This window comes from Copadichromis virginalis, linkage group LG8, assembly GCF_057382275.1.
Source record: "Copadichromis virginalis isolate Kocher_CV1m ecotype Utaka linkage group LG8, C_Virginalis_male_GT1.1, whole genome shotgun sequence".
Lineage (NCBI taxonomy): Eukaryota > Metazoa > Chordata > Actinopteri > Cichliformes > Cichlidae > Copadichromis > Copadichromis virginalis.
Window position 1 is genome coordinate 14,501,830 of NC_140625.1, and position 27,454 is coordinate 14,529,283.

The window sequence follows — 27,454 nt, forward strand, 5'->3', positions numbered from 1 at the left end:
ATGTGTGGAGCTCAGTGCATCTCTGTCTCCCAGCGTGCAGACGGCGAGCCCCTGCCTCTCCTTTCTCAGCCAGATCAATCACACCAGCCGCCAAAACTCACTGGCCTTGCCTTGACCCCTGTTCTTTTTTGACAGGAGTGAGCTTTAGCTGGTAGTGGGGGTCTTAAATGGGGGATGGGTCTTCCCTCACATAATAACTAACAACCAGTGGAGTGTCCATTTGTCTCCATGTCCGTTTAAAAAATGCCACCCATAAATCAGGTGGCAGGCTACCAAGCTGCTCTTTTTTATCATTTTGGCAGCTGCCTGCAAATATCGCTTACGGGTGGTCAGGAGGGAATAGGGTTTGGTGTGACGCTTAACATATACAGTAAAGAAGGGTCCAGGGCTGTGTGTAACAATACCAGGGCCCTTCCTGTGAGAGAATAGCTACAAGCTATTCTACAAGCTACAGCTGGAGAACCTGCAGCAAAGTGCTGCTTAAACTATGGTGATAAAATGTGATTGGAACATTTTATCTGTAAGTTGGAAGGAATCTGTAAGTGCTTCAGCTCATGGAAATGTGCATGAAGAAAAACAACAACAATGTGCCGGCAGAAACTTACAGATGTTAGTCCAGTAATGTTGCACTCGAGTTGAGTGGCATCATCCACTATCATCTCACCCAGCAGAGGACTAAACGAAGGATTACCGCTCCAGCTCACTTCAAACATACACAAACACAAACATTTTTCATTAGTTATCAAACACTAGTCATTACTTTACAGTAGAATTACATTGCTTTTCCTTGTTTTCTTTAATTAATATGCTTTTACAGTAATGAATGCTTACACTGAACACGCCCACTATGGGTTTAGAATAATAATGCATGCACAAGAAAACCCCTATGAGCCAAAAGCTTCAGGCTGTTGGAGCTTTATGATGTCAAAGAGAGCGGATGTCCTTAATATTGTCATCTCAGGGACAAATGTCCCACCCACTGTCCATTTTACCCAATGGACTGCCAATCAGAAGAAAGCTGTGTCCTTTAAGGGAGAGAAGCAACAACAGCTTGTTTCAGGCAAACAGGCCAAGTAGAGATTAAATAAGGATTTTGAACTGTGGGCCATGCAAAGCTACTCTCCAATAGTCCAAGAATAAAAAGCTTGGAGCTGGAAATGAACCTAATATGTCCACTTGTAACTCTACATATTGTAATACTGAGTGGTTTGTTCTAAATGAAGTGGCTGGTCTGGTGTGACGGCCGACCTTTGTATTTGGTAACCACAGCAGAGTTGACACAAAGAGGTTCCTGGAAGTCAACTTTTAGACTGGTGCTGCTGCTGACAGACAGGGAAACTACACTGGGAGCATCTGGAGGACCTGGAGAGACAGAGGACCAGAGAGAAGGCCGGGTAAATAAGCAGAGTACACACAAGAATACACAACAGTCAGATTACTGTAATGGGATCTTTTACATGTTTTGATCTGTGCACAGTGCACTCACTCAGTTTGAGAGGGTTTGATATGCAGTGAAATTGTGTATGATGGTAAAATCAAAGCATTTAAAGGCAGCGCAGCTTCATCTTTACCCTATAATCTTCACAAACCGATATAAGCTTAACACAAGTATGTCACAGATTCTCACTGTGGATATAACAGCACAGACATTAACCTTCAACCTGTGCTTTATTACTTTCACGTGCATTCACACATGCCCATCAAATTACATGAGTAATGTAGAATTAAAAGGCGGGAAAAGATCTTTTTTACATCAAAATGCACATTGGTGTGGGTACAAGGGAGGAGTGTCTGCTTTCTGAAGAGGGGGGCGGGTTAGCTGTCTGCCACTAAGCGTGTCACGAAATGCCTATAACAAATTAAAGCAGGAATACAGGCGTGTTATGTTTGTGCACACACATACATGCCACATAGTTGTGTGTTCGGCTTCCCAGTGTGGAAGCCATTAAGTCAGCCCAGACAGAATGACAGCAGAGGGGGAAAAGGGGTGCAAAAAAACAAACAAACAAAAAGAAAACCAAAGATGACTGCTGGACTGCAGGAGTGATTCAGGCGGCAAACTTTTATCGGCTGGTTAGCATGTGAAAAAAAAAAAAATCTAAATCAACTTGAAGCCTTACTGGCATGCTCAAAGCCTGTCTGCATGCGTCGGAAGAGCCGGAGCCTCCACTCCCAAGCTTTTAGCTGGCGCTCACGGTCAGATCCCTCCCGCTCACCGGGACCCTCATTCCGCACCTGGGGCTGTAGCTCCAACACTCGCTGCTCGGCCTCCTGCACCAGAGTGGCCAAATGAACCGCTCGGCCCTCCAGACTCACAACTAAGAGGGAAACACAGTGAGAGGGGGAATGTCAGCAGATAATTTTAGTATCAAAACAAGAAGCATTTTATCACACGAGACTCTTTTATTGCCAAACCAAATACATGATCTCTGTCCCACGAACAGGGGATAGAGATCATTCTCATGTTTGGGTATTATTATTATTATTATTTGATATGTGAATGTTTCCATGAAGAAAAACATGTTCTAAATTATTTACACTGTATTTTATTAAGAGATTGGACGATGCGCAGGCTTAGATAGCGCTAGAAACCCATCTGTCGCCCGCAACGGTGCAAATTTCTTATGAAGGCCGCTCTCTTGCTCCCTTTTTTTAATGCCTTTGTTTGCCCAAAATACTGCGGCAGATTCCACAATAAACAGCATTTAATATAATTAAGCAGTCTCTCTTTTGGGCAATGACATCACCTCGAAAATGACACCAAAAATGGGGCAATGAAAGTGAGAGGGGTGAGAGAGGGAGGAGTGCTCTTCATGTGCGGTTAGAGGGGAAAACAAAACGGTGGGAACGTGCATGGGCATCGCTTTAAAGCGCCATTGTAAAAGCTATTTTTCTGCAAATGTGCGGAAAAAAGTCAACTAAAACTATAATAACGCCACAGGCTGCTAGGACCAGAAGATACTTTCCAAAAAGGGGAGAGGGGTTTCAAAGGCATCGCTAGAGCAGACGAGCTGTAACCCAGGGCCGAGCGGTCGCTCATAGTGACCGGTGGTGTTAACGCAGAGATCAACGGTGCTCCGATTTGCAAATGCATCGCTGTAGATCGTACAAATCAAATTACAGGACAAGTGACGTAAAGCTGCTAAAGGTCAAAGAGGACAGCGAGATACTGTACTCCTCCTGCAAGCGGCTGGTCATTTCTTGGAGTGTTTGGGACCGGTGTGTGTCTATGTTTAGTCTGTGTGGTCTGTGTTTGTTCATTGTAGATTCCACTGTTGAGCGTTAGATTCCACTGTTGACAGTAAGTTTAAAGCTCCGTGTCAAAATGTCCATCTGGGTGTTTAATTCTGCGGCTCTCTCTGTGTCTCCTCGGTGGCTGGGAGCTTCTCTTTTTCAACCTTGAGCGTCTCTTCTGGGTGTCACCTCTGTCGTACTCTGCAGACACTCATGTGAAAACTTGAAGGCAGTTCTTTGCTTTTATTTTTTTTAAAGGGATTACGTGAAGGTCAGGGTCGAATTAGGTTAGGACAGAATTATTACTGAGGATCCTTGGACATGGACTATAGCTTGGATGGAAACAATCAAAATAATAATAATAACAATATTAGTTCACGTTGATTTATAATTCCAGCTCCTCTGGGCTTAGAAAAAGGCCCAGAAGCTGTCATGAATGTGTATGTGTGTCTTGATTTGTCCTTATTTCACATTAAGGCTTTGTCTTGTTGAGAGCCACTAAGGGATTAATAGTGTGAAGATGAAGTTGCTTTTGAGAGCGTGTTTGTCTTTGCCTGTCCTTGTCTCTCTGGTAACCACACACTGTGTAGTCAAGCATGGCAATAACAATAAGCGCCATAATCAATTCCTTTTAAAGTTCAAGGAAAAGTCTGCATCATCTATAGCGTCAATTATCCTCAGATGGCGTTTTGAGCATGTTCTCGAAAAAACAAAGCTTTGACTTTCATTATGTCCCGTCGTTTGCTTCGTTTGTTTCTCTATTTATGTCTTTTTGCGGACAGCGCGCACGGCCCGCTGTCTCGTGAGTTATTGGGGTTCTGGAGAGAGAGCACAATCAAACACTAAACTTTAGTAAACACCACTTTCCATTCAAGTGTTTTCAATTTAATGATACCTTTATAAGACGTCTGGCTCGGTTCTTGAAAAAAATGAAGTGTGTGTTTGTGTGTGTGTGTAAGTGTAAGTACAAACACAAACAGCCTAGGAGCCTTACTGGCGAGTTGTAATCATTAACAGAGGAAGGCGGCGGCGGCTCACCAGATCACAAACAATTAAAAGTGCTTACGCAGATGACTAATATTGCATCACAATGGCTGCCCCTCTGTTGCCTCTAATATGTTTTCACTGGCAGCAGAAAGCAGAAATAGATGTGTGAAACTGTCAGTAGAGTGAGGATAAATCCATTACTGGTGTGAATGAAAGGAGACTGTGTAATGTTTTAACACCTGCAGTTGATTTACATGACGCTGATATTGCTGGTTCAATACAACAGTTCTCCCTTAATCAAACGCCACCCTCTGCCTTGGCTACTTGGCATGAGAGGACACGGAAGACATTTGAGAAACGATAACAGGTTGGTTGTGTCTGTAACAGAAGATGAGAAACACACGGTTTTGGAGCCAGAGGTACCCGCAGAGGTTCAGGGAGAGAAAAGACCGAAACTACAGCACAGCGATGAATGCACTGAGATCGAAAGAGAGAAAAGAACACAATCTCTCATCATTCACACCTTTATGGTAGTTTCTAAGCTTGCTGCAATCCAAAATCAGCAAAGCTGATTAGAAAGCAGCAGTATATTGCTTTCCCCCGGTGTAACAGAGGGAAATCCCACTTTCAGAGTGTCGCTGACTTCTGATCATTTCCCTGGGAGAAGCGCTCCCCTGACTTCAAAGCTCTTACTGAAGTGGCGCTTGTAATTTCCAGTCTCCAGTGTGGGAGCAGAGCACAAATTAAGCCTCCAGAACTAATTAAAACCGTCATGATAAGCTGTCTGCTCGAGGCAAAGACACAAAACCTAATGACAATTGCCTCTGCAGCAGCGTCTCGATTTGTTTTGAGTACACAGAAGTGAGTGCTCAGTTCAAGTGCACGCAGGCAAAGAGGAAGGCTTGAGTTCAAGCTGGGGAAACGCCAAGTCCAAGACAGGTTTATGCTCATATTCTAACTGTAACTGTCTAATTCTTGTTTTCACATGTGTGTGTGTGTGTGTTTAGATCCTATTCCAACAAAAGAAAAACATTCTTCTTATTTCATAAAAAGATCACGTGGAAAATAATGCACAGGTTTTCTCTTCCCACCGTTTAAAAATACTAAATTTATACATTTGTTTTGTAGGTTAATTCCTGCAACTTTAATTTCAGTGAGCACCAGACTGCACGCGCATGTGTTTATGCAGTATTATAACACTATGAAAAGATGAAACTTTATTTGTTTTGTTAACATTATCGTGAGCTTAAACCATCACTACCAGCAGGTACGCTCTGCTTCTCTACTCACAGTGGGGGCTCTCCTTGGCACCGGCTCGCAGCAGAAGCTTAGCCATGGGCACATTATTGGTCATGATGGCGATATCAAGGGGCAGGAGCCCCTCGCTGTTAGGAGTGTTGAGATCCAGCTCCTCCAGACTGTACTGTGAGAGAAGGAGCTGTACCAGGTCCAACTCTTGATGTTCCACTGCCTCAAAAAGAGCTTCATTACTCTGAAACTGTAATAATGAATGTTAGGAATGAATAAAAATGAATAGGAAAGTTCTTTGCAGTGCAAACATGGAAAACGCCATTTTTCTTCATGCTTTCTGTGTTGCTATACAGTAAATAGATATTTGGGTGTGCAACGCCAATACCTGAGACTATTCAAGTCTACGTGTTTTCCCCGACTATTTTTAGATTACAATGTTCCTGGGCTTATTATTTTTTCCCTCTCCCTCGCTCTCTGACTTACTATGGTGGTTTTGCGGAGCCTCTCCTTGTCTCCTCCCCGTCCTGACACCACACTGTCCTCCAGAGCAGGGGGGTTGGTGCCCACGCGGAACTTTCCAGACAAATTGCGGTAAAGGCGGCGAGCAGCGCTCGGTGAGGACAAGCTGGCAGACTTGCGAGCCGAGACTGGCTGGTGGGCCTGGTCCCCTCTCATGGGCTGCGTCATTTTGGCCGAGTCAGCCCTATGGGAAAGATGGATGCATGGGAGACATGAGTGATAGGTGGGAGTAAGAAACAGAATCTGACATCTGGTACGATACATCACGCTGTAGGAGAAAGAGGGGAAAGAAAAGGTGCTGAGTACAAAATTCACTATGTGTTCGCTTCTCAAGTCTACCATAATATCTTACATCTTTGGGAAAGGTCACTGAAGTCATGACCAGCTGCTATAGCAATAGAGGAACAAAATACAAGGGAAGCAGAAACAAGCATTTTAGTTTACACTTACAGGTTTATCGAGATTCTACTTTATAAAATCAGTTTCTGCTTATAGAAACCAGCACATAAACTGCACAGCCGGCAGAAGGACCGGCGAGACCCCCATACAGAAGATAGGTCACATCAGTGGCAATGCATGCAACACTGATTGCTTAGAATGAGGGTTGCAAATTGGCTTGCAGACACACATCTGTGGGCAGTGCTAAAGCAACGTAATTAGTGCACTTTGTACGAGATTTGTCTATCAACTCAGAAGCTGATGCCGAGCTTCACTTTGCGGCCTAATTAACGCTAAGCTCTGTTATATTACCCAGTGGGAGTGGGGGCTAAAACACCAACGATCGAAAGCATGGTGATACATTACACTGATTTGCCAGATGGGCACCATGCTGACATTATCAGCTCTTACTCGCAGGTGGTGCACAGTCATCCTAAACTGGCAATGCCAGCCTTGGTAGCCGGTTTGCCAACGCTGCTCTGCAATATCATACGTTAGTCAAAAAGATCATCATCTCTTGCTGATGGTTTCTTGGCATGACTGGTATGAAGATTATACTGTTCCCTCTCCATTTTGCCATGGGAACTATGTGGACGGCAGTGTGTTTCTGGGGAGAGTCTGGCATGTAGCGCTCTCACACACTCAGCTGCTGAAGGAAATGTCATCAGGACTCTCCGGGCGCTGGTGATAAACTCTGTGTCGGGTCCCACCAAAGAGAAGCAGAGAGATAACTGAATTCCTCAAGGACGCCTTTTCAGCAGCCCTAGCTCTTGTTTAGTACACCTCTCCCGATATCTTATGAACTTGTTCCTCCTCTAATCATCTCCTCCCCACTCCGTCTAACGCCTACCCTTCTTTCTATTGCTGTTTCACTCTTACTCTTTATCCCCGTACTGTTTATATTTCCCAGTATTTCCCAAATTCTCTCCACACTGTCATCACCATGATTCAACACTTAATCCCGCATGTTTATAAACAACTAATTATCCGCTAATTGTCCACGCTGATTATTAAATAAACAAGTAGGTTTCCATGTGAGGTGTAAGATAACAACTAAGCAAAAACTTAGTAAGTAGATGAGAAATTTAACTGTTGCCTTGCTTGGTTACCTCAAAAAATGCTCACTTGTTGGCAGCCACACTGAGAAACATCATCAGATAAATACTGGTGATGTTGTTAAAAAGAAAATGGTACTGGTTGAAGACACTACTGTAAATAAAGCTGTTAGTTTGGGCCATCTTGACACATGCCAAGAACAGATTTGCAAAGGTGAGAACATCTGTAGGAAAAATGTTATTTATACTCCCGCTCCACAATGGACGTGTGAGCCCAAATGAGTGTGCATACATACACACACTAACCCTCCCCCAACACACGTAGTTCGTACAACAGCTGACAGCGGCCTGCATTGTAGACTTTAAAGCGGGTCCAAGCCCCCGCAACAAGGCCTTTTTCACATGGCCAATACACCTAAAATACCCCCGATCCCCGTCCCTTCCCGCTCCGTCCCATCCATCTCCACTCCATCCCGTAATAGAGGCCTTATTTTAGACATCCTCGTGTTCCCGGCTGGGTCTAACCTATTCCAGGGTTCCAGATAAAGCGCGGCAGGTATTTGGAATAATTTTTCCATGGGCCTGGCCCGGAAGATAAAACAAGAGATATATTTGTAATGCGTGTGCTGGTATCCCATTTCAAAGAGAAAGCCCATTGGAATCCAGCTCCAGGCTTATTGTTATTTGCCTGAGATGGAACAGCCGACTTTTTTCTGTCGGCAGGATGGTGCCCCATCACTCTCTGACGACATTAGGGTGTGTGTAATGCGCTCTGTGTGTGTGCCCTGTGCTTTCAAAGGGATGTTGCATCCTACACATGAAATGGGGATGTCATTCCCCAATGACACAGCGCCCACACTAGAGAGAGAGAGAGATGAAACGTATAATGAATGGAGCCATTTAAAAATTATAAATAAATCAAATCAAATCCTAACAATTAAGCGTCACAGAAACAGAATCTATGATGAATGTATGTACGAACACCCTTGGAGAAACTATAGTACTGTGCAAAAGTCTTGAGCCATCTCTCATTTCAAGGAGCCAGACTTTGTTGTAAGGCTTTCTGACAGTCTTTCAACGTTTTTCTTTGGACATTGGCTGCTTTTTCACTCATTTTCAGTCCAGTCCTCCTGCCTGACCATTTTCATGTTTTTTTCCCCTCAGACAGCTACTTAACACTGACCTAACCCAAGGGATGAACCAGGGTTGTGTCCCACATAACAGACAACCTAGTGGAAAAAAGCATAATTTGTACTTGATGAAACAAAGTTATCAAAGATCTGACATAGGGCCTGAGAAATGCATCTGGTTCTTCAGAAGACCCATCTAATCTTCACAGTGGAAGGGTGGCTGTAAAAAAGCCACTCTTAGGAAAGGGAAGCAGGGAATAGGGCATCGAGGGCCGGTGTCCTGCAGGTTTTAGATGTGTCCTTTTTCCATTGCAGCTGATTTAAATGGCTAAATTACCTCCTCAACCTGTCTTGAAGTTCTCCAGAGGCCTGGTAATGAACTGATTCAGGTGTGTACACCCAGGGTGAGATCTAAAACCTGCAGGACACCGGCCCTCGAGGTCTGGAATTGGCTGGGCTAAGGTATGCCAAACTACACAAGAACAGAAATTTCTGGTTAAATCTGTCACGAGTCTGTATGAAGGAAGGCAGGAGAGAGGTACAAAAGTGAAGGCCTAAAGCCATGTGTAAACACGGTAGAGGCTCAGTCATAGTTTAGGGCTCAGCCAGTGGTGTTGGAGATCTTTTCAAAGTTGATTAAATTATATGGGCTATTTTGAGACTTTTGCACAGTAGTTTAATCATACTGAATACTGATGACCTGTCTATCAGTGACCTTAGTGTTGACTGAACATGAATGCACGTTTTTGGGCAGCTCAGATAAATGCTGAAAAAAATCATTAAAACAACGAGTAGCATATTAAAACTGAAAAACTGACAGTTAAAGTTGGTGAAATTCACACTGATGCTGTTTCTGTTATAAAGTGGTAAATGCCAGGCATGTCCGCACCTTAAAGACCTCTAGGGCCCGGCAGTATGGCCCAAGAGAACAGTTTCTCCGACAATAAACATGAAGAACCAGATGTGCAAACTCAGACTCACAACACACAAATAACCATGCTTGAACCTACTTGAACTTGAACAAATCCAGACAGCGACTATTGCACACAATTTCCTACTGTTTTACCAGTTTTTGGGAAGCAGGAAGCAGTTGTTCTGGGAAACCAAAAGTCTCAACCTAAAAGCCAAGCTCCACGCTTGGCTCTTGATCAGTGCCACATCAAATACACCGAGCATGCTGCTGTGAACATCTATTAGGCCCACAAAAAAAATTAACACCCCCAAGTTGCAAACACACGTACATGCAGCATCCGCTTTATCAAACCATATCAAAAACAGCTTGGGCCTCCAGTCAGTGAGTCACATGTAAACAGAAACTTCACAAACACAGGGACACGGAGTCTAGACATTCACTTACTGTTTGACCGAAAGTCAAGATGGGAAAAACTATTATTTAAAGAAATGGTAAATAATTGTCAGTTAAAGCATTTGGGAGCCAACCGTAAACACGCAAATACCAGCATTTGTGTGCAGAAGGGCGTTTCACTGAACCTGGTAGCAGAATGGATAAACAGCAACTTCAATGAATCCATCCAACCGGGGGTGACAGATTCACCCATCCTCTCAATAATAATAATAATAATAATGTATTTTCTAGCAATCAATCTACCCGCAGCCACAACAGCTGTTCTTGTTCTGGTGGTTCAGTCTTGTGAGATTTGGGAATGAAAACACGTTCCCTCTCCCTCACCAGCTTTGATTCCGACACATTTTTGCTGTTCCCCTCTCTTCCTTTGTTTCCCCGTCTTTCACACACAATTAGTTTGCCTCCTCTTCTTGTCACATAGTAACACGTTTTTGCCATTAGCTGCGCAAGTAACTCGGGGAAAAATTCAAAACAGTTGCTCGGATGTTTGTAACGAGGTAATGCACAAATAGTTAGGACAAATAGGAATGAGAATGCAAGAAGAAAAATGTTGTTGGCCACTGCTTTGTATTCCTATAAACACAGATAATGTCAAGATAAACTGGAAACAGTGGAAAATCTCTTTATATAACCACAATTTGCTATTGCAAAGTATGCATGTGCGTACATACGTGCCAGAAAAGGACATTACAGAGAGTGCTGCTCAAATTAGCTACAGCAGCACAAAGGAGGATCTATTGACAGTGAGGAGCAGACTACATAATTGCAGTAAAGCAAAGAGAACAGTACAAATAGATATGGACAGTGCTGTTTAAAAGGTTTGCCCTTAAAAGAGGCCCAGTATGCTACCTAAGGAGCAAACAGTCATTTGTTTTCCTTTCTTTCTTAAAATCACCTTAACATCCCTCTCTATCTCCATCCACACCCTCTCCCACTTCTCTCGCCCCCTTTTCCCACTCAACCCATCAAGGCCATCCAGTCCCAGTGTCTTCACCTTCAGTCTCCAATGCCACTCGCTCAAACTCCTTACTATGGCTAGTCAACTCCTACGAGAGCACATTAATGTGATTCCTGTTTGGCGGTGTACTTCTAACTGAAATTACTACGTATTACTCGACGTGTATAAGGTGATTGTCTCGACAAAATAACTGGAGACGGATGGATGGGTAGAGAAAGATGCAGAAATGGCAATAAGCAGCAGCAGAAGGACGGCGCTTGGGGAAAACAAGGTGGCGGGGAGTGAGGGAGGTATACGGGCGAAAGGAGAAAGTCACACAAACTCGTGCGCTCGCTCACACGCGCAAACACACACATACACAGAGTACGCTGGCTGCTCTAAATGTGGCTTGTAGAAGGAAATTCTGAAATCTGAGTCTTGGCACCAGACAGGCTGGAAGCAGCCAGGCTGCTAGAGGGAGAGCGAGAGAGAGAGAGAAAGTGGGGTTGGGTGGGAGGGAGGGTGGGTGGGCGGATTGGGAGGACGAGGGGAGTATTGCTAGAATTGCCTTGGCTCTTATCAGCTTATAGGCAACATGAGGCCACTGCAACACTCAGCCACATGCAGCCCCTCGTGCATACCGCATGATTTTGCAGAGACGATCAGAACAAGTCTACGACTCTTTTGGGTCAGAGTCTGTGTGTGAGGATTTACTGAGGGATGTATCAGGTGTGTGCATCCATTAAAAATAAAACACTTTTTTTAACAGTAATTCTTAAGGCAGAGTCAAATGTGGGTGGAATATCATTCCTGATATGCATTCAAAAAGAGGTCAAGTGGCCTGTAAGCAGCGCACCCAAGATTTGTAGTATATTAGAATGAAGTCATTGAGATGACAAACAGCACTGATAAGTGCAGAGTAAACATTGCTGTGTTTAATGAAGGGCTGCAGACAGCAACACTGAGTCTGGATTCTGCTGCGGATTCTGTTGTTTACATTAGAATAACACTGCAGCTTCAACTTTCCCGTTTTCATAATCTAGAGGCGCTACCTCATATATCACTGTTCTTGTAAAGTGGTATTTATTTGGTATTGTTAGCTCTGAGTGAGTCAGGGCTGCATTCTTGTAACCTATCTCGCACGGAGATAAAATCCGGGAAACTTGACTGTGATGAGCCCAAGTCTGTGCCGCCGACTGATACGCGTCTGGTGTAACAGTCAAACAATTACTGAGCAGAAAAACAATTCACCACATGTAACTTACTTTCACATGTGTGCATATTAAGCTGCCACAAAACCGTGCTTCATCCTCCCTCATTTTCTTTTTCTCATTTCTGCTTTTTCCACTCTTTTTTCCTCGCTTTCTCTTCTCCTCCCTTGGGAGAGTGGCAGAGAAGGGCTAGGCGGTCTGCTGTATGTTTAACCTTTGAAGTGGGCCTGCTGTGCCGAGCAAGGCCTGCCACCTGTTGGCTCTGTGTGTGCGCATGTGTTATGTGTGTGTGTGTACGCAGAGGTAAATCTCTCTAATTTTGATGAGCAGAGACAACAGCGGAGTCACCATGGGGATGTGATGTGGCGGGCGGTGGCCGACGTTCTCAGGAGGGAATGGGGGTGGACTTGCAAGGTGGGATCACCCACACACAAACATACACAAAACCCCCTCCCCTGTCAGAGCCTTGGTGACACTGTGTCTCCCACGGCGATCGTGGGTCCAGCCTGGGTGGCTCCAGACCTTCTGTATGTCTCTCAGTATGCATGTGTGTGTCTGAGTGTGTGTGTTTGTGTGTGACACCAATGGGGTTCCTGCCTGGGCCACCATATGCCACCCACCCAGCCAGAGAGAGGCTCTGGGCAGATTGGGGGGGGGAGACCCTCGGCGACTGAAGCCACCAGTTGGCTCATTCTCTCAGTCACACGCCGGTCGGGCGCCATGTTTAAAGTCCCACGGCTATTTATCTGGGCTAGGGATGGAGGGAGGTGGTCGGATGGGTGGGGAGACCATTCTTACTGTGATAGATGCTTTGTAAAAATTGATAACACACATTCTCACACACATGTGCACTGTCCAAACTGGATGGACAGATGAATGATAGAGAGGATGGAAACACGAATGACATCATTGTGAGTGTCTGTGTGTGTCTGTTTGAGAAAATCACACATATATTATTATTATCCTTTATTTATCCAGGTGAAAGAAATTTAACTCTCATTTCCGAGAAAGACCTGGCCATATGCGAAAACAAACAAAAATATTAAACGCTGCACTGTACGCACGCACACACACACACAACCACATGCAAAGACATTTCCATGACTACACAGTGTGCTGATAGAGGAGGCACAACATGTTTGTGTGAAACAGCGAGTTTGGTTGTGAAACAACGCCACGATGCCACAAGCCGCATCATTCACATTCCACAGTGTGTCCTCTCTCCTGTCTTCCTCACCTCACCTCCAACCAGTCACAACAGATGCGCATCCCTGAGCCTGGTTCTGCCAGAGTTTTCTTCCTGTTAAAAGGGAGTTTTTCCTTCCCACAGTCACCAAGCGCTTGCTCATAGGGGGTTGTCTGATTGTTGGGGTTTTCTCTGGAGGTGGAACACTAAACTGTGCATAGCAGGAACATTATTAAATAACAATATAAACATTGTTGATCATTTAACGGAGACAAAAATCTGATGATGTGAGATAAACTTGGCTACTGCTAGCTGAGTGAGAGCTGGAAAATGAAAAGGAGAAAAAAGAGCTAAGAACAAATCCACTGATTTGTAAGTAAATTCGACTCTTTCCTGATTTTCAGAGTGCAAATTATTTTCCAAGACTACTTTAAATGAGGGGGTATAGTTCCTCAAGACTTGGCTGATTGCATAATTTTATTAACCATGCGTGATTATACTCTAACTCTCTGCACACGTATGCACAAGGAGAAACCAACACACTGACGCTACACATTTCTCTCGCGCTCTATCCAAGCTCTCAGTCTAGTTTTTAGATCTTTTCACCACTCTCTCTTGCTGTCTCTTTCCATCATCTTTTCAATCTGTCTTTTCATCTACTTCAGTCTCAATCAGTCAACCTCTCTCCAGTTTTCTTCTCTCTCCTTCTCTTCTTACCTATTTCAGTCTTCTCTGACTTTCCCAACTTCACCGTTTAAGTCTCACTCCCTCCTTCCCATTACACTCCATCCCTACTCCAGTCTTTCTGTGCCTGCGTGCTGAGTTGAGGTTTGGAGTGGAAACTAGAGTATCAAGTCCGAGACACACAGGACAAGAGGGAGCCAGCCTCATAAATCTCCCTTAGCGCAGCCCACAGCATCCAGTCGGGATTGTGTATGAGTGTGCTGCTGGTGCACGCACGGCTGAGGCTGGACATATATGTTTATATGTATTTGACACAACATTGTTAATCTGCTCAAGTGCATTTTTTTGCAGGCGTGTCTTTTTCTTTCACGTGCTTTGTGTCCGTGTTTATGTATGAGCATGAATGTGTAAGCAACCTTGGACTTATTCAAAAGCAGAGCTAGCAGAAATTCTGCACCTGCATGTGGACCAGAATCTGTAGTCTCATCCCACCAACAACTCAACCTCAACAAATGAACCTTGCGGCTCAATATTCAGAGAAAATTCTTTCACGCATTAAAAATAGTGTACAAAAGTCACTCGCCTTTTTTCAACTTGTTTCCCCTTATTGATTTCTTTTTATGCTAGAGCAAATAGTATATATTTTTTGCTGCCATCTTAAAAAAAAGAAAGGAAAACTATCTGGACTTTGACTGGGCAACTGTAACCATGATTCTTTTCTTTTGTCAGCCATTCTATTGCAGATTAGCCTCTGCATTATGGCCGAACATCTCCACTTTGGTCTCATCTTTCTAAATGCCGTTGTTCCAGAAGTCTTGTGGTTTGTTCAGTTACAACTTTTCAAACCCAAGCTGTGCTGCCATGTTCTTTTTAAACAGAAGAAGCTTTCTCCTGGCAACCTTGTCAAACAAGCCACACTTGCTCAGCTGTTTTCTAATTGTACCGTCATGAAAGTTAACATGCTAAGTGAGGCCTGGAGTCTGACATGTAGCTGTTTGTTTTCTGGGGGATTTCTCTGAGGATTGGATGGTCTAACCTTGGGGTGAATTTGTGGAGTCCTCACTGCAGAATGATGGACTTCTATAATCTTTCTCAGATTAATGGGCAGCAATCACCACTTCTTTAAGATCCCTACAAACTGGCAAAACCTTTACTTTTATAAAGGTGCTGATGATCAATTAACCAAGTCATCTGATGGCTGCTACTCTTAACTCCTGTGGAGGCAGTAAACCTGTGTTAAGCTTTACTTTGATGCTGATGGCTGGTCACTTGCAAACACTTCAGGCTTTAGTTGCCTAGGTAACAGTTTGTATGTCAATTAACAGTATCTCACATTTTCATTAGTAGTCACTTCAATCGCTCATGTGGAAGCTTCTCTGAACCGTCTTACTCAGGTCCCACCTCTCCAGTGGTTCTTTTGCCCATAGTCACTTGAAGTTGCTCAACATTTCTCGCTCTCTCTGCAAATCACTTTGTGGGACGCAGCTTAAGGGCGTACTTAGCTTTGTTTTAGCTTGACTCTAGGCTCTATAATAGCTTCAACTATATGTGTGCAGTCCACACAGGGTTTAGCATAATTAGTTTCCACGTGTCAAAAGCTTTTCAGTGTTTAAAACAATTTAATTCAGTCACAGAGCAGGAATAAAGTGTCACACATTCCAACAGAAGCAGGAGTCCACCCCACTCAGCAGTGATTTTTAACAGATCTTTAACATGTTCCGATCAAAATTTCTAAAGAGAAAAATCACAGGCATTTATAACCTCCTCATTAGTCCGTTTCGTTTGAACTGACAGCTCTCGGCTACAGAAGAAAGGAGAAAAATTTACAGAGAGAACGAAAATAAAAAGGAAAAAGCGAGGAATAATAAATCAAATTAGAACCAAATGCGGCAAGTGGCACAATGTCCAAAACCACTTTACACCCGGGCCCCCTGAGCATTGTCCTCCTTTTACCACTAAGACTTTGGTGATTTCTTAGTACTCTTTTTTTATTCCCTTTGTACACATTTCATAAGGATTAACACTTGGTAGCTCCCATTCACCCCTACACACCCAAAACAGCGCTAAGTATTACAATATGTGTTTGCTCATGTATGTGTGTGAGCATGAATAAGAAGGAGATATTTGAGTTAATATATTGACCGAGGGATAGGGCAGGCCAGTTTCTCTCCTAACATCAAAGTTCAGACGTCATCCTCAGAGTGCCGTCAGCTTGGAGTGATTCCTGAAGACACGGTGGCACCAGGCAGAGTGGAGGGCCTTCGGGGGATTGAGAGAATTTAAGCCTTCTAGCGCACGCTGACTAAAAACACAAGACAATCAAACACTTTCTGGTGTCGTACCAACTGCGCTCCTTCCTTTTCCAACTTTAATTTGTGAAGTGGATATAGTTTGATTACCAAACGTGGATGTTTAAGTACTTATGTATAGAGTTTCCTCGCCACGAGTACTGCAGGGGAAATGTTTTGGGAAATAAAAACTGCTTGGCTGATAGACATGGCTGTTTCTCTATTGCACTCAAGGGTTTTGGTGAAGGGTTAGAACTGCCTCTCTGTCACTATTAGAGAATAAAGTAATGAAGACTTACTTGCCGGCCTAGTGTTGCATCAGAAGCAGTATCCCTTTACAGCTCCAGTATTAACTCTCAGACTCTACCAGATGTCTCCTGTGTTCACGTAATACACAAAAAACGAGATAGCAAATACGCACACCAGTGCTAATCAAGACACCCCCATGCGATCTCAGAGGTCTGAAGCCTGAGTCTGAATGCTGATCTCATTACATGAAACTTTGTTCATGTTTAATATTGTAACCATTGCAACCGTATACATTTTTTAAATAACGAAAAGCAGTCTTTTTATCTAAATAACAGATTTCCCCAAAGCCACCGTTTTAAACATTCTGATTTCCATTGTATTTGCAGTGACTAGTAAAAGAAGATCAAATCAATCTTTGGCAATCATAAATTGTAACAGCTACCCTCTTATTTTGCCTTTAACACTTCTTAAAACTCTCACTCTCCACCCTCCTTCCACTATTTTCTCCACCCACATCCCCAGAGGCCATTTACTATGATTACCAATAACAATAACACTGCCATTATCTTTTACTATTGCATTTTCCCAAGGCTCTGCCAGCCTTTACAGACTTTAAGCTACAAAACGGCTCCCGTTTCAAGCTTGTATATGGGCTGCCTTGGCTCAGAATTCCCTTAATAGTCGCAGTTTGTTTGGGTATCTGACATGAATCGACATAAATGGCAATGGCCCACTAAATAAGATAGTAAAGCTTTAAGCCACCTGAGTCAGCCTTACTCCAGAGTGCTGCTGGCTGCTTTCCAGCTTGGTGTTTTATACAACCTTTGTTTCACTTTATAGTTAGAAGTTTTATTTTGAGTGAAAGCAGGGGGCAATGAGCAGAAAAACATAATGAAACCTTAATTTAAGAGCATATTTTTGTGGATAAAATCCTACATATTACACATTGATTACGGGGACACACATTCCAGGGAATTTGTTTTACTGCGTCTGGTTAAGAACACACAAGATTCTTCACTGATTAGTAAGGCTTGGAAAAATGGAAAGCAATTACAGACTGCTGAGCTCTACTGGAAGATCAGCATGCAAAACATACAAAACGCCTTACTGTCCGAAAATTATACAGTACTATGCTAAATTCTTAAGCTTCCCCTCCTCTCTTCGTTTAGCTGATCCCTTTAGGGTTCATCATAGCAGATCAACTCCCACCATCTAACCCTGTCCTTTTCACCCTAACCTTTATTTTTCTAAGAAAAGTGGAAAATTGTAAAGTGCACACATACATTGAAATAAAAAATATAAACGAGCTGGCAAGTCATTATTTTGTATGGCCATCTGTATTCTTCAACACAGCCTGAACTCTATTACGCAGATATTGGGGTAATTTCTTTAAGTAGTCTTCAGGAATAGTTCTCTAGGCGTCCTGAAGGACATTCAAAGCTCTTCTTTGGATGTTTCTGCCTTTTGTTTTGATCTCTGTCAAGATGATCCCACACTGTCTCAATAATATTGAGGTTCAGGCTCTGGGGAGGCCAGTCCATGACGGATAGTGCTCCATTGTGTGTTTTTCTATTCTGGCATGCTTTTACTGCATTGGCAGTGTGTTTGGGGTCATAGTCATTCTGAAAAATGAAGCTGTTGCCAATCACACTCTTTCTAGACTGTACTGGAAGTGACTGGTGTGATTTGGTGCTCCATAAATTAAACTGAATTGAATTAAATTGAGTGGTGTGTTAAAATGTGATGGTATGTTTTTGGCATTCATAATTCCATCAGTTTTGACAAGCTCTCCAACACTACTGGCTGAACTGCATCCTTAAACCATGTCGGAGTCCTCACTTTAGACGCTCATTGCTGTACCTCTGTCCTGGCTTTCTCCATCCACAGTGACAAGGATTTGAGCCAAAAGTTTCACATTTGGATTTATCACTCCATCACACCTGCTGATTTTTCTTATTTAATTCAGACTTTTTTCCCTGTTTTCACTTCCTCAAGAATTGCTTTTTGACAGCCACCCTTCCACTTAAGACTATTTCTAATGAGCAGTTAACTGATTAGCTGAAGGGGCATCTCTTAAGCCCTCTCTCAGTTCTCTTTATCCTATTTCTCAAGCACATGACTCCATCGTGTTCATCGGCTTTAGATAGCTTTTAAGGGTTGCAATTTCTTCTTTTGGCTCACAATTATCCAGTTTCATTACATTTTTGGGACACATTCCATGCTATGCCAAAATATATTTAGATTTCTGTGTTTGTATAGACCAGAGGTGGGCAAGTCCAGGCCTCGAGGGCCGGTGTCCTGTGGGTTTTAGATGCGTCTTTGATCCAACACAGCTGATTTAAATGGCTAAATTACCTCCTCAACATGTCTTGAAGTTCTCCAGAGGCTTGGTAATGAACTCACCTCTGGTATAGACAGAACAAAGGTTCAACCCTTGAACTGAGTGTCTTCTTTAATCCTTAAATAATTCATAGGTCTGTGTTAAGTGGCTTAGCAAAAAACCTCAAAATCATCTAAAAATTGTTGGGTATAAGAAATGGACTGAAAATAAGTGGAAAAAGTAGCCAATGCCCAAAGAAAAGCTTTGAAAGATCTTCAGAAAGCCTGGAGAACTACAGACCAGACCAAGCCTGGTTTCTTCAAAGCAAATTACAAAGACATGAGGGGTGACTCAAGAATTTTGCACAGTACTGTATATATGGAAGAACTTTCATGAGTAATTGCAACTCATCACTGCGAACTACGCTAGGCAACATGGCATGAAACCACATAACATCACATACTTAACAAGTACACTGCTTAATCATGAATATTTTTGTGATGACATTTATCCCTGAGAAGTTCTCATTAACAATGATTAAAGCAAGACAGATTGTTTAGACTACAGGAAGTGCTGTAAATGTTGAACACTTTCAAATATGCAACTGACTGACACACATGTTTTCCTTTGGAGTCTGTTGATCACTATGCATTCCAGAGACGCTTTTTTGGCCCTGTCAAAGTTGGACCAACCTTGTTTCACCTCCCTGTAGCATGACTCAGGCCTCAACCTTGAATCTCTCCCCCTGGGGACCCCTTATTTATGATGTCACAAAAGGCCAGTCACACTCCTGTAACAGTGGCAGGGCCCGCAAAAAGTCAAAATCCAGCTGTAGTCAAGCCCCCCCTCATCCCTCTTGTAAATGAGCATGTCCAATCTACCCACTGAGTTTCATTAAAACCAGACCACATCAATCAGGGCCTGAACTTTAAAGGCCAGGTCCCTTCTCAAGCAGCATGGAAGAAAAACATGGAGCTGTTAAAGTAAAAGACCTCACACTGCACATACACTCTAACGCTCATTCACTTAACACCACATTTCTGCTGGCGGACCACACATCGCAATACTAGTCCGAGACCACACAGTTGGTCTCATAAGGCCAACAAAAGACCTCGTAAGACCTCACACCAGGCCCTAGCACGATTCGATAGGACCTCAGAAATTTAACACACCTGTAACTCCACAAAATGTAAAGTAACTGCCGAATAGCTACTGTAGTCCCTGCACAGTAATCATCGACCTAGAAAAATCTGGTGATTGGGGATTTTCTTACTTGACAAAATTGAGTGCAAAGGAAGTGTAAGGTCCTCTTAAACCTGTGCCTGTGCTCCCAAATGTAGGGAAAGCACAAAGGAAGAGCCAAGAATACATAGCAGGAAACTCAGGAGGCATGTCAGATGGACGAAAGGCAGGATCAATGGGCAGATAAATGAGTGTAAGCCAGGCAACAAGAGGGGAGACTGGGAAGGATTCCCATGGGTGGGGACTGGAAGGCAGCCTCGCAATGGAAAGCTTTCAAACTCCTTTCATCGGGTGCCTGAAGACTGGAGCTTTACAAGAGCAAGATGAGCCGGCGCCACTGGAGCATCTTGGCGCTCTTCAACGAAACCCAGACGCAGAGACAGAACAGGACCCTATCACCACTTTGCCCACCCTTTGCTCCCACCCCAGCCCCCCCCCCCAGTTTTCATCAACCTGAGACTTGACTTTGTAAACAGACATGACTCATTGCAGTTGTCTCTCTTTTCTTACATGTTATTTTTATTCAAAATTATACCCGTAACAACACTTAATATTTCACTTTACTAAATATTCTTTGCAGTGTGATACGTGTTTAGACCTTTTGCTACTGCTTCTTGCAATTTTTCATAATTTTTAACAGAAGATGAAAAAAACAGAAGTACAGCCTTTGACTTTTAGTGAAAGCATGTGAGTTCAGAAATTGCGAGACGGTCTTACCAGTCGACACTAAGAGATCGTCTCCTGTAGGATGGAGGCCTTTCTGATGAAGTCTTCTCTGCCTTCGCTGGTCGCTCTTTGAGGGATAGACGATGAGTAAATTTGGAGATTCCCGACTCTGACCTGGGCAACAGAAAAATTACAAAGAATAAGACTTAGTAGGACTGATTTAGACAAAGATCTTGGCCTACTTGCTTGGCAAGTCTTAAGAAATCTTTTCTCTTCTTTGACATGTATTATACATTCTTACACAGAAGTTCAGAAGCACTTAATATACTGCCAGGGTCAGCTTGCCCTGGTGCTTCACTGTTAACAACACCTTTTACTCAGCACTTAATATAAAAAATGGCTAATAAGAAACAAGCACAGGGACTGACATATAGCTGGTTTGCCAAAAAGTGTTCAGCAGAGGTTAAATACTGGCAGAGAGCATGAATATCTGAGAAAGATCGATTCACTCATGCCTCAGACTAAACTAGTTTTGCAGAAAGCGCACAATACTCAGTGGGAATGTAGTCCACGAAGTTGACAAACAGCGTAACAATGCTTCAGCTCCCAGAGGAAACATTAGGTTTCAGGGAAAGCCGCATACTTCCTGCCTCATTTTCTCGAAATCTTTTTCCACACGAAAAAAAAGTCAAACACATTTTAATATCCTCTACTGGGCTGCCAATGTCCCAGTTCAACTTTTTACTCAAAATTAAAAACAGGAAATGTAATATTCCATTCCAGCCCGGACACATTTGATGAGACTCAGCATTGCAATATTGCTGTGGTAACACTGGGGACTAATCAAAATGTAATATTATTCTCTATCAAAGAGCCAGGCTTGTAGAGGAACACCGCTGGAGGAGCACGTCATGTAAAAATTCTCAACAATTATTAAGCAAACTTTTAGATCAACATGGCCAAAGTGGACAACGATCCAAAGATAATTTTAAGGCAATTCAAAACCCTGCAGAAAAAAAATATACAGATGAGACAGGATTACATAGATGATGGCCAGGCGTTGTGCAGGATTATCCCCTTTCCCAATCTCACACACATGCTTTTTCCATTTCATTATGAAATGGTAAAACAATAATAATGGCTCATACATATTCACACACGTACATAGATCTCCTCTCAACCTGAGCCAAAAAGCATTTTAGTCTCCATGGTGAGCTCTGTTGGAGACAAACTACATGAATGGTTAGATCAAGATTTGTGCAGATGACAGAGGCGCTTCTTGCCACTCAAAAACAAGACTTGCATCTGCCATCACTCTTGTGGATTTATGTGAGATGCTTCAGAAATTACTGTGAGCATAAGGCTTTGATAAAAGAAAAGATTAATAAAAGCATATACAACAGTTCATGGCATTACCAGATTGCTGAAAAGTGAGACGTGATATGGATGAATGAGAGTGTGGTGATTCACCCCGTTCCACCTAATTAAACTGCTTGAATGGCATAAGATCACGTGTATTTTTATTAATTTTTTACTTTTGATGAAGACGTCTGAGAGGCTTTTGAATGAGTAATTTGTATGATTTTGCCCAGGAGACTGCTTTGTTGTACAAAGGAGACAGAAGGTCTGAGTGTATCCTGACAAGTGTAATGCATCTATGAGGGAGGACTCAGATCTAAGAGAATGATTACTTAAAAACATGAAATTTGGATCCAGACCTTTGTTGCATCACAGACCTTTACATATTCCCCATTGCTGCAAATGAAAGACTGATGTGAGCTTGAAAATTCAATTCAGTGAAACATTACAAGATAACCTGCCTCTCTGACTTCTTCTTCTGATTTCTTTCTTCTTTTTTTAAAGTTATAATAAGAAAGACTTTTAGTTTAAAAACACAACAGCAATTTAAAAATAAATTAAATACAGTGACACTGTTGTTAACATGCTAACCAGCCAGTAGTAACATAAAACTCAAATTAGATTTCAAACTGAGACAACTAGAATTTGACCGATATAAGATTTCAAGACCAAATCTAATAGTTTGGTGATTTAAATCAAATAGTGCAACTTTTCTTTCTTTTAGACACACGAAACATAAACAGATTTATCTAACATGTTTTATGTGAATTATTATTTGATACGTGTTATGTGTATTATATATTTATAAGTCATTACTTAGATAACATGACTACGCAGTTTCATAAGTAATGCATGACTTTATTGTAACAAGTTGTTTAAGAATCAGTTATTCTTTGTCTGACTGTTGTTGCTTTTGGTGTTCTTGTTGACAAATAGGGAAGTTGCAGTGTGCACTCTGGTGGACAAACTATGTAACCTCAACACTCATAAAATGGTTGAAGGGTGTTTCACCTATCACTTCTTTAGTTTTTACAAATATTGTCATCGGCTGTTATAAATGCTAATGCCAATATTTCGGCAAACAAAGCTAATTGCCCGACCCCCGCCTTTATACACTATATTGACAGAAGTATCCACTTGTCTGCCTTCACATGCATATGAACTTGAGTGACATTCTATTCTTAATCTATATGGTTTAATATGATGTTGACCCATGCTTGACATATAACCAATGTTTAGGAGTGTGTTTATGGGAATTTTTGAGCATTTTCCTGGAAGAGCATTTGTGAGATCAGACACTGATGCTGAATAAGAAGGTCTGGACCACAATTTTCCACTCCAGTTCATTGAGGTCAGGACTCTGTGCAGGTCAGTCAAGTTCTTTCACAACAAACTTGCTCATCCATGTCATTATGGACCTTTGCTTTGTGCACTGGTGTTCAGTCATGTTGGAACAGTAAGGGGGCATCCCCAAACCTCTCCAACAAAGTTGGGAGCATAAAATTGTCCAAAATGCGTTGGCATGCTGAAGCATTACGAGTTCTTTTCATTGGAACGAAGGCCGCATGAAGTTTGGCGGTCTGTAGCGATAGACTCTGCAGAACGTTGGCCACTATGAACCTGGACATTACCTGATCCCATTCTGTGATTTTGCATGGCCTACAATCCTAGTTACTGTTGTTTCCAATCACTTCCACTTTTTTATAATACCACTAACAGTTGACTGTGGAATATTTTGTAAAGAGGAAATTTTACAACTGGACTGTCGCACAGGTGGCATTCCACAGTGGAATTCACCGAGCTCCTGAGCGCGACTCGTTCTTTCACAAATGTTCGTAGAAGCAATCTGCATGCCTATGTGCTTGACTTTTTACCCCCGTGGTCATGGAAGTGAGTGGAACATCTGAATTCAGTGATTTGGATGGGTGAGTGAACACGTCTGGCAATATAGTGTATACCAGTCAGGGTTGAGAGACAACCTTATGTCTATTCTGCCCTCAGTATAGACATATTTATCACTTTTACATCTTAACCAGTGAACAAAATGAAAAGGAACTACTGGAGAGCGGCATGGCCAACAGATAAGATGGATGATTAAGGCTTTTTTTTGGCTTAACATGGACAACCACTCTCTTGCTACACTTAACACTCCTTCCCACTCTCTTTTTGACATTTCCTTCCATTAGGCAATGCCGAAAACTAGAGGCCCGGTCTCCTCTGCAAGCCAACGTTAACCCGCAGATCAGATTTCTGTGCTTTGGCAGTGTCTTCTACACTGATGTCAATGTTAAAACTCAAGTATATGAACACCAAGATGAAAGTGATTTCTGCATCTCAGGGCTGATTAAAGGGGTAATTTCTTCAACCTCTTCTCCTACACCATTTTCTACACATTGTGCCTTTAAAAAGACATGAAGACAAACATCTAATGCGACTAATTAATTACCAGTGTTATTTTCCCCCTCATTCCAACCAGTCCACATCCAGGACAGGCACCATTAACCAACAAAGAAAGTTTTCCTTCGTAATTGCAAAACATTTCTTTTTGATTAAAGACAACTTCTGAAAATTTGCTCTGATGCTGTGCAAGTTATTTCTCTTCAGACCAGCTGCCATAAGCTGAGATGAAAATGCAGTTCTTGTTCAAAATGACCTCATGCTATGGCTTATCTAGTAGAATAACAACAAGCCTTACTGCCTGTGTTCCCACTCCTACACCCTCAACTACTGTTTCCTGACCCAACGCCAACATCTCCAAAGAGCTGGTTGACCTCTAAGACAAAGAGACATATTTTCCTGTATGAATCACACAAATGGGGTGTGGGATTTTAGTCATATGGCAGAGAAACCCCTAATTGACGGCATTAAGCTAGGCTGGGCTTCTTCTTCTTCTTCAAGGGCTTTTAATTAAATTAGCACACAGGCTACTGCCAACAACTGACGCTGATGTCTGTTTTCATAAAGTGTGGACTTGACTAGTCTGTAAAATTCTGATTTATGAATAGATTTCAGGAGCGAGGGGTTTGGCTCATCATCGGTTGTTAATGAGTGATTTACTTTTTATGGATCTAATACGTTTACTTGGTGATTTACATAAAGAATTCAGTGTAAAAACTTCAAACAAACCTTTGGATCAAATGCATGACATGTACTGACCGTAGGATAAAAACTTCAATGCCATGAAAACACATAGGATCATGACTTCAAAGACACGGGGACCAGTGGACACAGAAGAGGACTCAGGGAATCCCTTTGAGGGGGTTTACAGGAAAACTGCACATGCGAAGCAGGTGGGTCTGAGTGGAGGGGAACTGCTGGCAACTGGCTGCCCCTTGGCTCCCTGAGAGCGTCAATGCTGGCTCCACCCCATGCAGCTGTCCCTGATAACATCACCACAGAAGGCATATTGCGTTGACGCAATCCCCTTGGAGGCCCAGGATATCCCGGTCGATTATCCTCTCATCAGAATTACATTTTCTCTTTCATTTTCCTGGTGTTGATTACAGTTAGAAAAATCAATGATTTGATTGATCATTTTTCATTACAAAATTGACACTGGAGGAGGGTGGGTTATCCACACGCAACCGATGACATTTTTAATCTATACCACGACCATGAAAATGCAGACAAAGGAACGAGATGACGCAAATGCACTTGCTGAGCTTCCCTGTCCTCTTTGAAAACTTCTGAATGGCGTCATACCTGTGTGTCAGTCCTCTTTTGCTTGAAACATAGAACATAGAAAAACAACAAGCACTCCACCAAAGCAGCTCATTCTTTGGGCAAAATGTACTTTTAAGTTGTTCTGTTCTATTCTTTTGGAGTTTAAGAAGCTGGTAGTGCAGTATGAACGTGTAGCATTCATTTAATTGTTTAGTAAATCTGTTTAAATACTTCTTTTATTTAAAAAAAAAGTTATTCAGGAACATCGTACATGCATTCAAACTGTTGTGTATTCAAAAAGTTATAACCTGTGACTGTACTGTACATAAAAAAGTGATAATAAAATAACATGGCAATAAGAAACTGTTTTAATAGCTCTATATAGCAATTTAAGAACTTTGACCGTCAGATCAAAGTGACAATTTACCTTGAAGGAAAAGTCAGAGGTCAAATATGACATTTCTAAAATCTTTATACAATACTCTCTATATGTTGACAATATGCACCACAATTGTAAGAATCATAGTTTCTAGTTTTTAAGTCTTTTTGTCAGTTTTCAAACAATAAAGCACTAAGTTGACTTTGAAGAACTTCTTGGATATGAGCCGAATATTACTGGATTGTTAGCATGACTCCACTCTACACCCCGACAAACTTTGATCAGAACTCATTCAAAAGTTGTCTAATGACACGCACGCAACCAAAAAAAAACTTCTTGGAGGAGCTAACTGAGTTATTTCAGCCTCCGTAAAGCATGGATACAGAACACTCTCTGAGCAAAAACCATGTGTGCGCTGACAGGATCCCCTGCAGTGGATGCTTTCTTTTCTATTGTTGTCTTTGATTGCATCCATATATGTATATTCATATGAATTCTTTCGTTATTATTTTTAGATTTTATGTGAATCTGTTGTGCAGCAGGTGAAGGTGGAGGAATCCATTTTATCTTTATACATACCAACCCATATACTGTTTTACTTTATATCTTTTACCTGCAATGCAGGGGTGTCAAAATCAGTTTAGCTTGTAGACCACATGCGGCCCCTTTGATTTTAAGTGGGTCAAACCAGTGAAGTTGTCTTTTTCTGTTATTGCAAAATTTAACTACACATTTAATTCTTGAGCTACAGTACATCTCTTTTATACTGTGCTAGTAAATCAAAGAAAACTATCAGCGTGACTCTTTGGGGTTAACGTATAAGAAATCAGTGCATTAAAAATGTTCTGGTAGCTCATTGCCCAGACTGTTCTGTAATTCAGTAAGTTTTTTTTTAAATTCCACATAGGAGGTTATCAGTTATCAGAAAATTATCAGTAGGAAAAGTTGTAAATCTTATGAAAATACAGTTAAAAGTCCAAAAATCTATGCCCTCCTTCACTTTTTCCAAAGCCTTCTGGGATTAGAGTCTTTACCAGACAGTTGCTGAAACATCTCATCAACTGTTTGACGGATGGCCTCGAAAATGTAAAGAGACTTGTGGTTATAAGAAAATAAAGCCTAAAGAATTTGGTAATCCCCTGACTTTTCTTCTAGCACAAAACATTAGGTTCAAATTCTTGCATATTAATGAAATCTCTTGCCAACTACCGGATGGATTGTTTAAGCTTCACTATAGATATCCTTACCCTGAGGATGAGTCCTAATAACATGTGGTTCCCATATTGATGG

General features: G+C 42.2%; 1 protein-coding gene across 4 annotated transcripts in view; it reads right to left on the reverse strand.

The window, feature by feature from the left end:
- The window catches only part of ankfn1b (ankyrin repeat and fibronectin type III domain containing 1b), a 161,103-nt gene that overhangs the window by 14,659 nt on the left and 118,990 nt on the right, over window positions 1–27,454 (reverse strand). For all 4 annotated transcript variants that reach the window (XM_085466044.1, XM_085466045.1, XM_085466047.1 and 1 more), the window contains 6 exons: window positions 20,815–20,937; window positions 5,956–6,175; window positions 5,512–5,719; window positions 2,121–2,318; window positions 1,249–1,362; window positions 606–703 (listed from right to left, as the gene is read on the reverse strand). In XM_085466044.1, coding sequence (XP_085322170.1) covers window positions 606–703; window positions 1,249–1,362; window positions 2,121–2,318; window positions 5,512–5,719; window positions 5,956–6,175; window positions 20,815–20,937 — 961 coding nt within the window. The remainder of the gene's footprint in view (window positions 1–605; window positions 704–1,248; window positions 1,363–2,120; window positions 2,319–5,511; window positions 5,720–5,955; window positions 6,176–20,814; window positions 20,938–27,454) is intronic.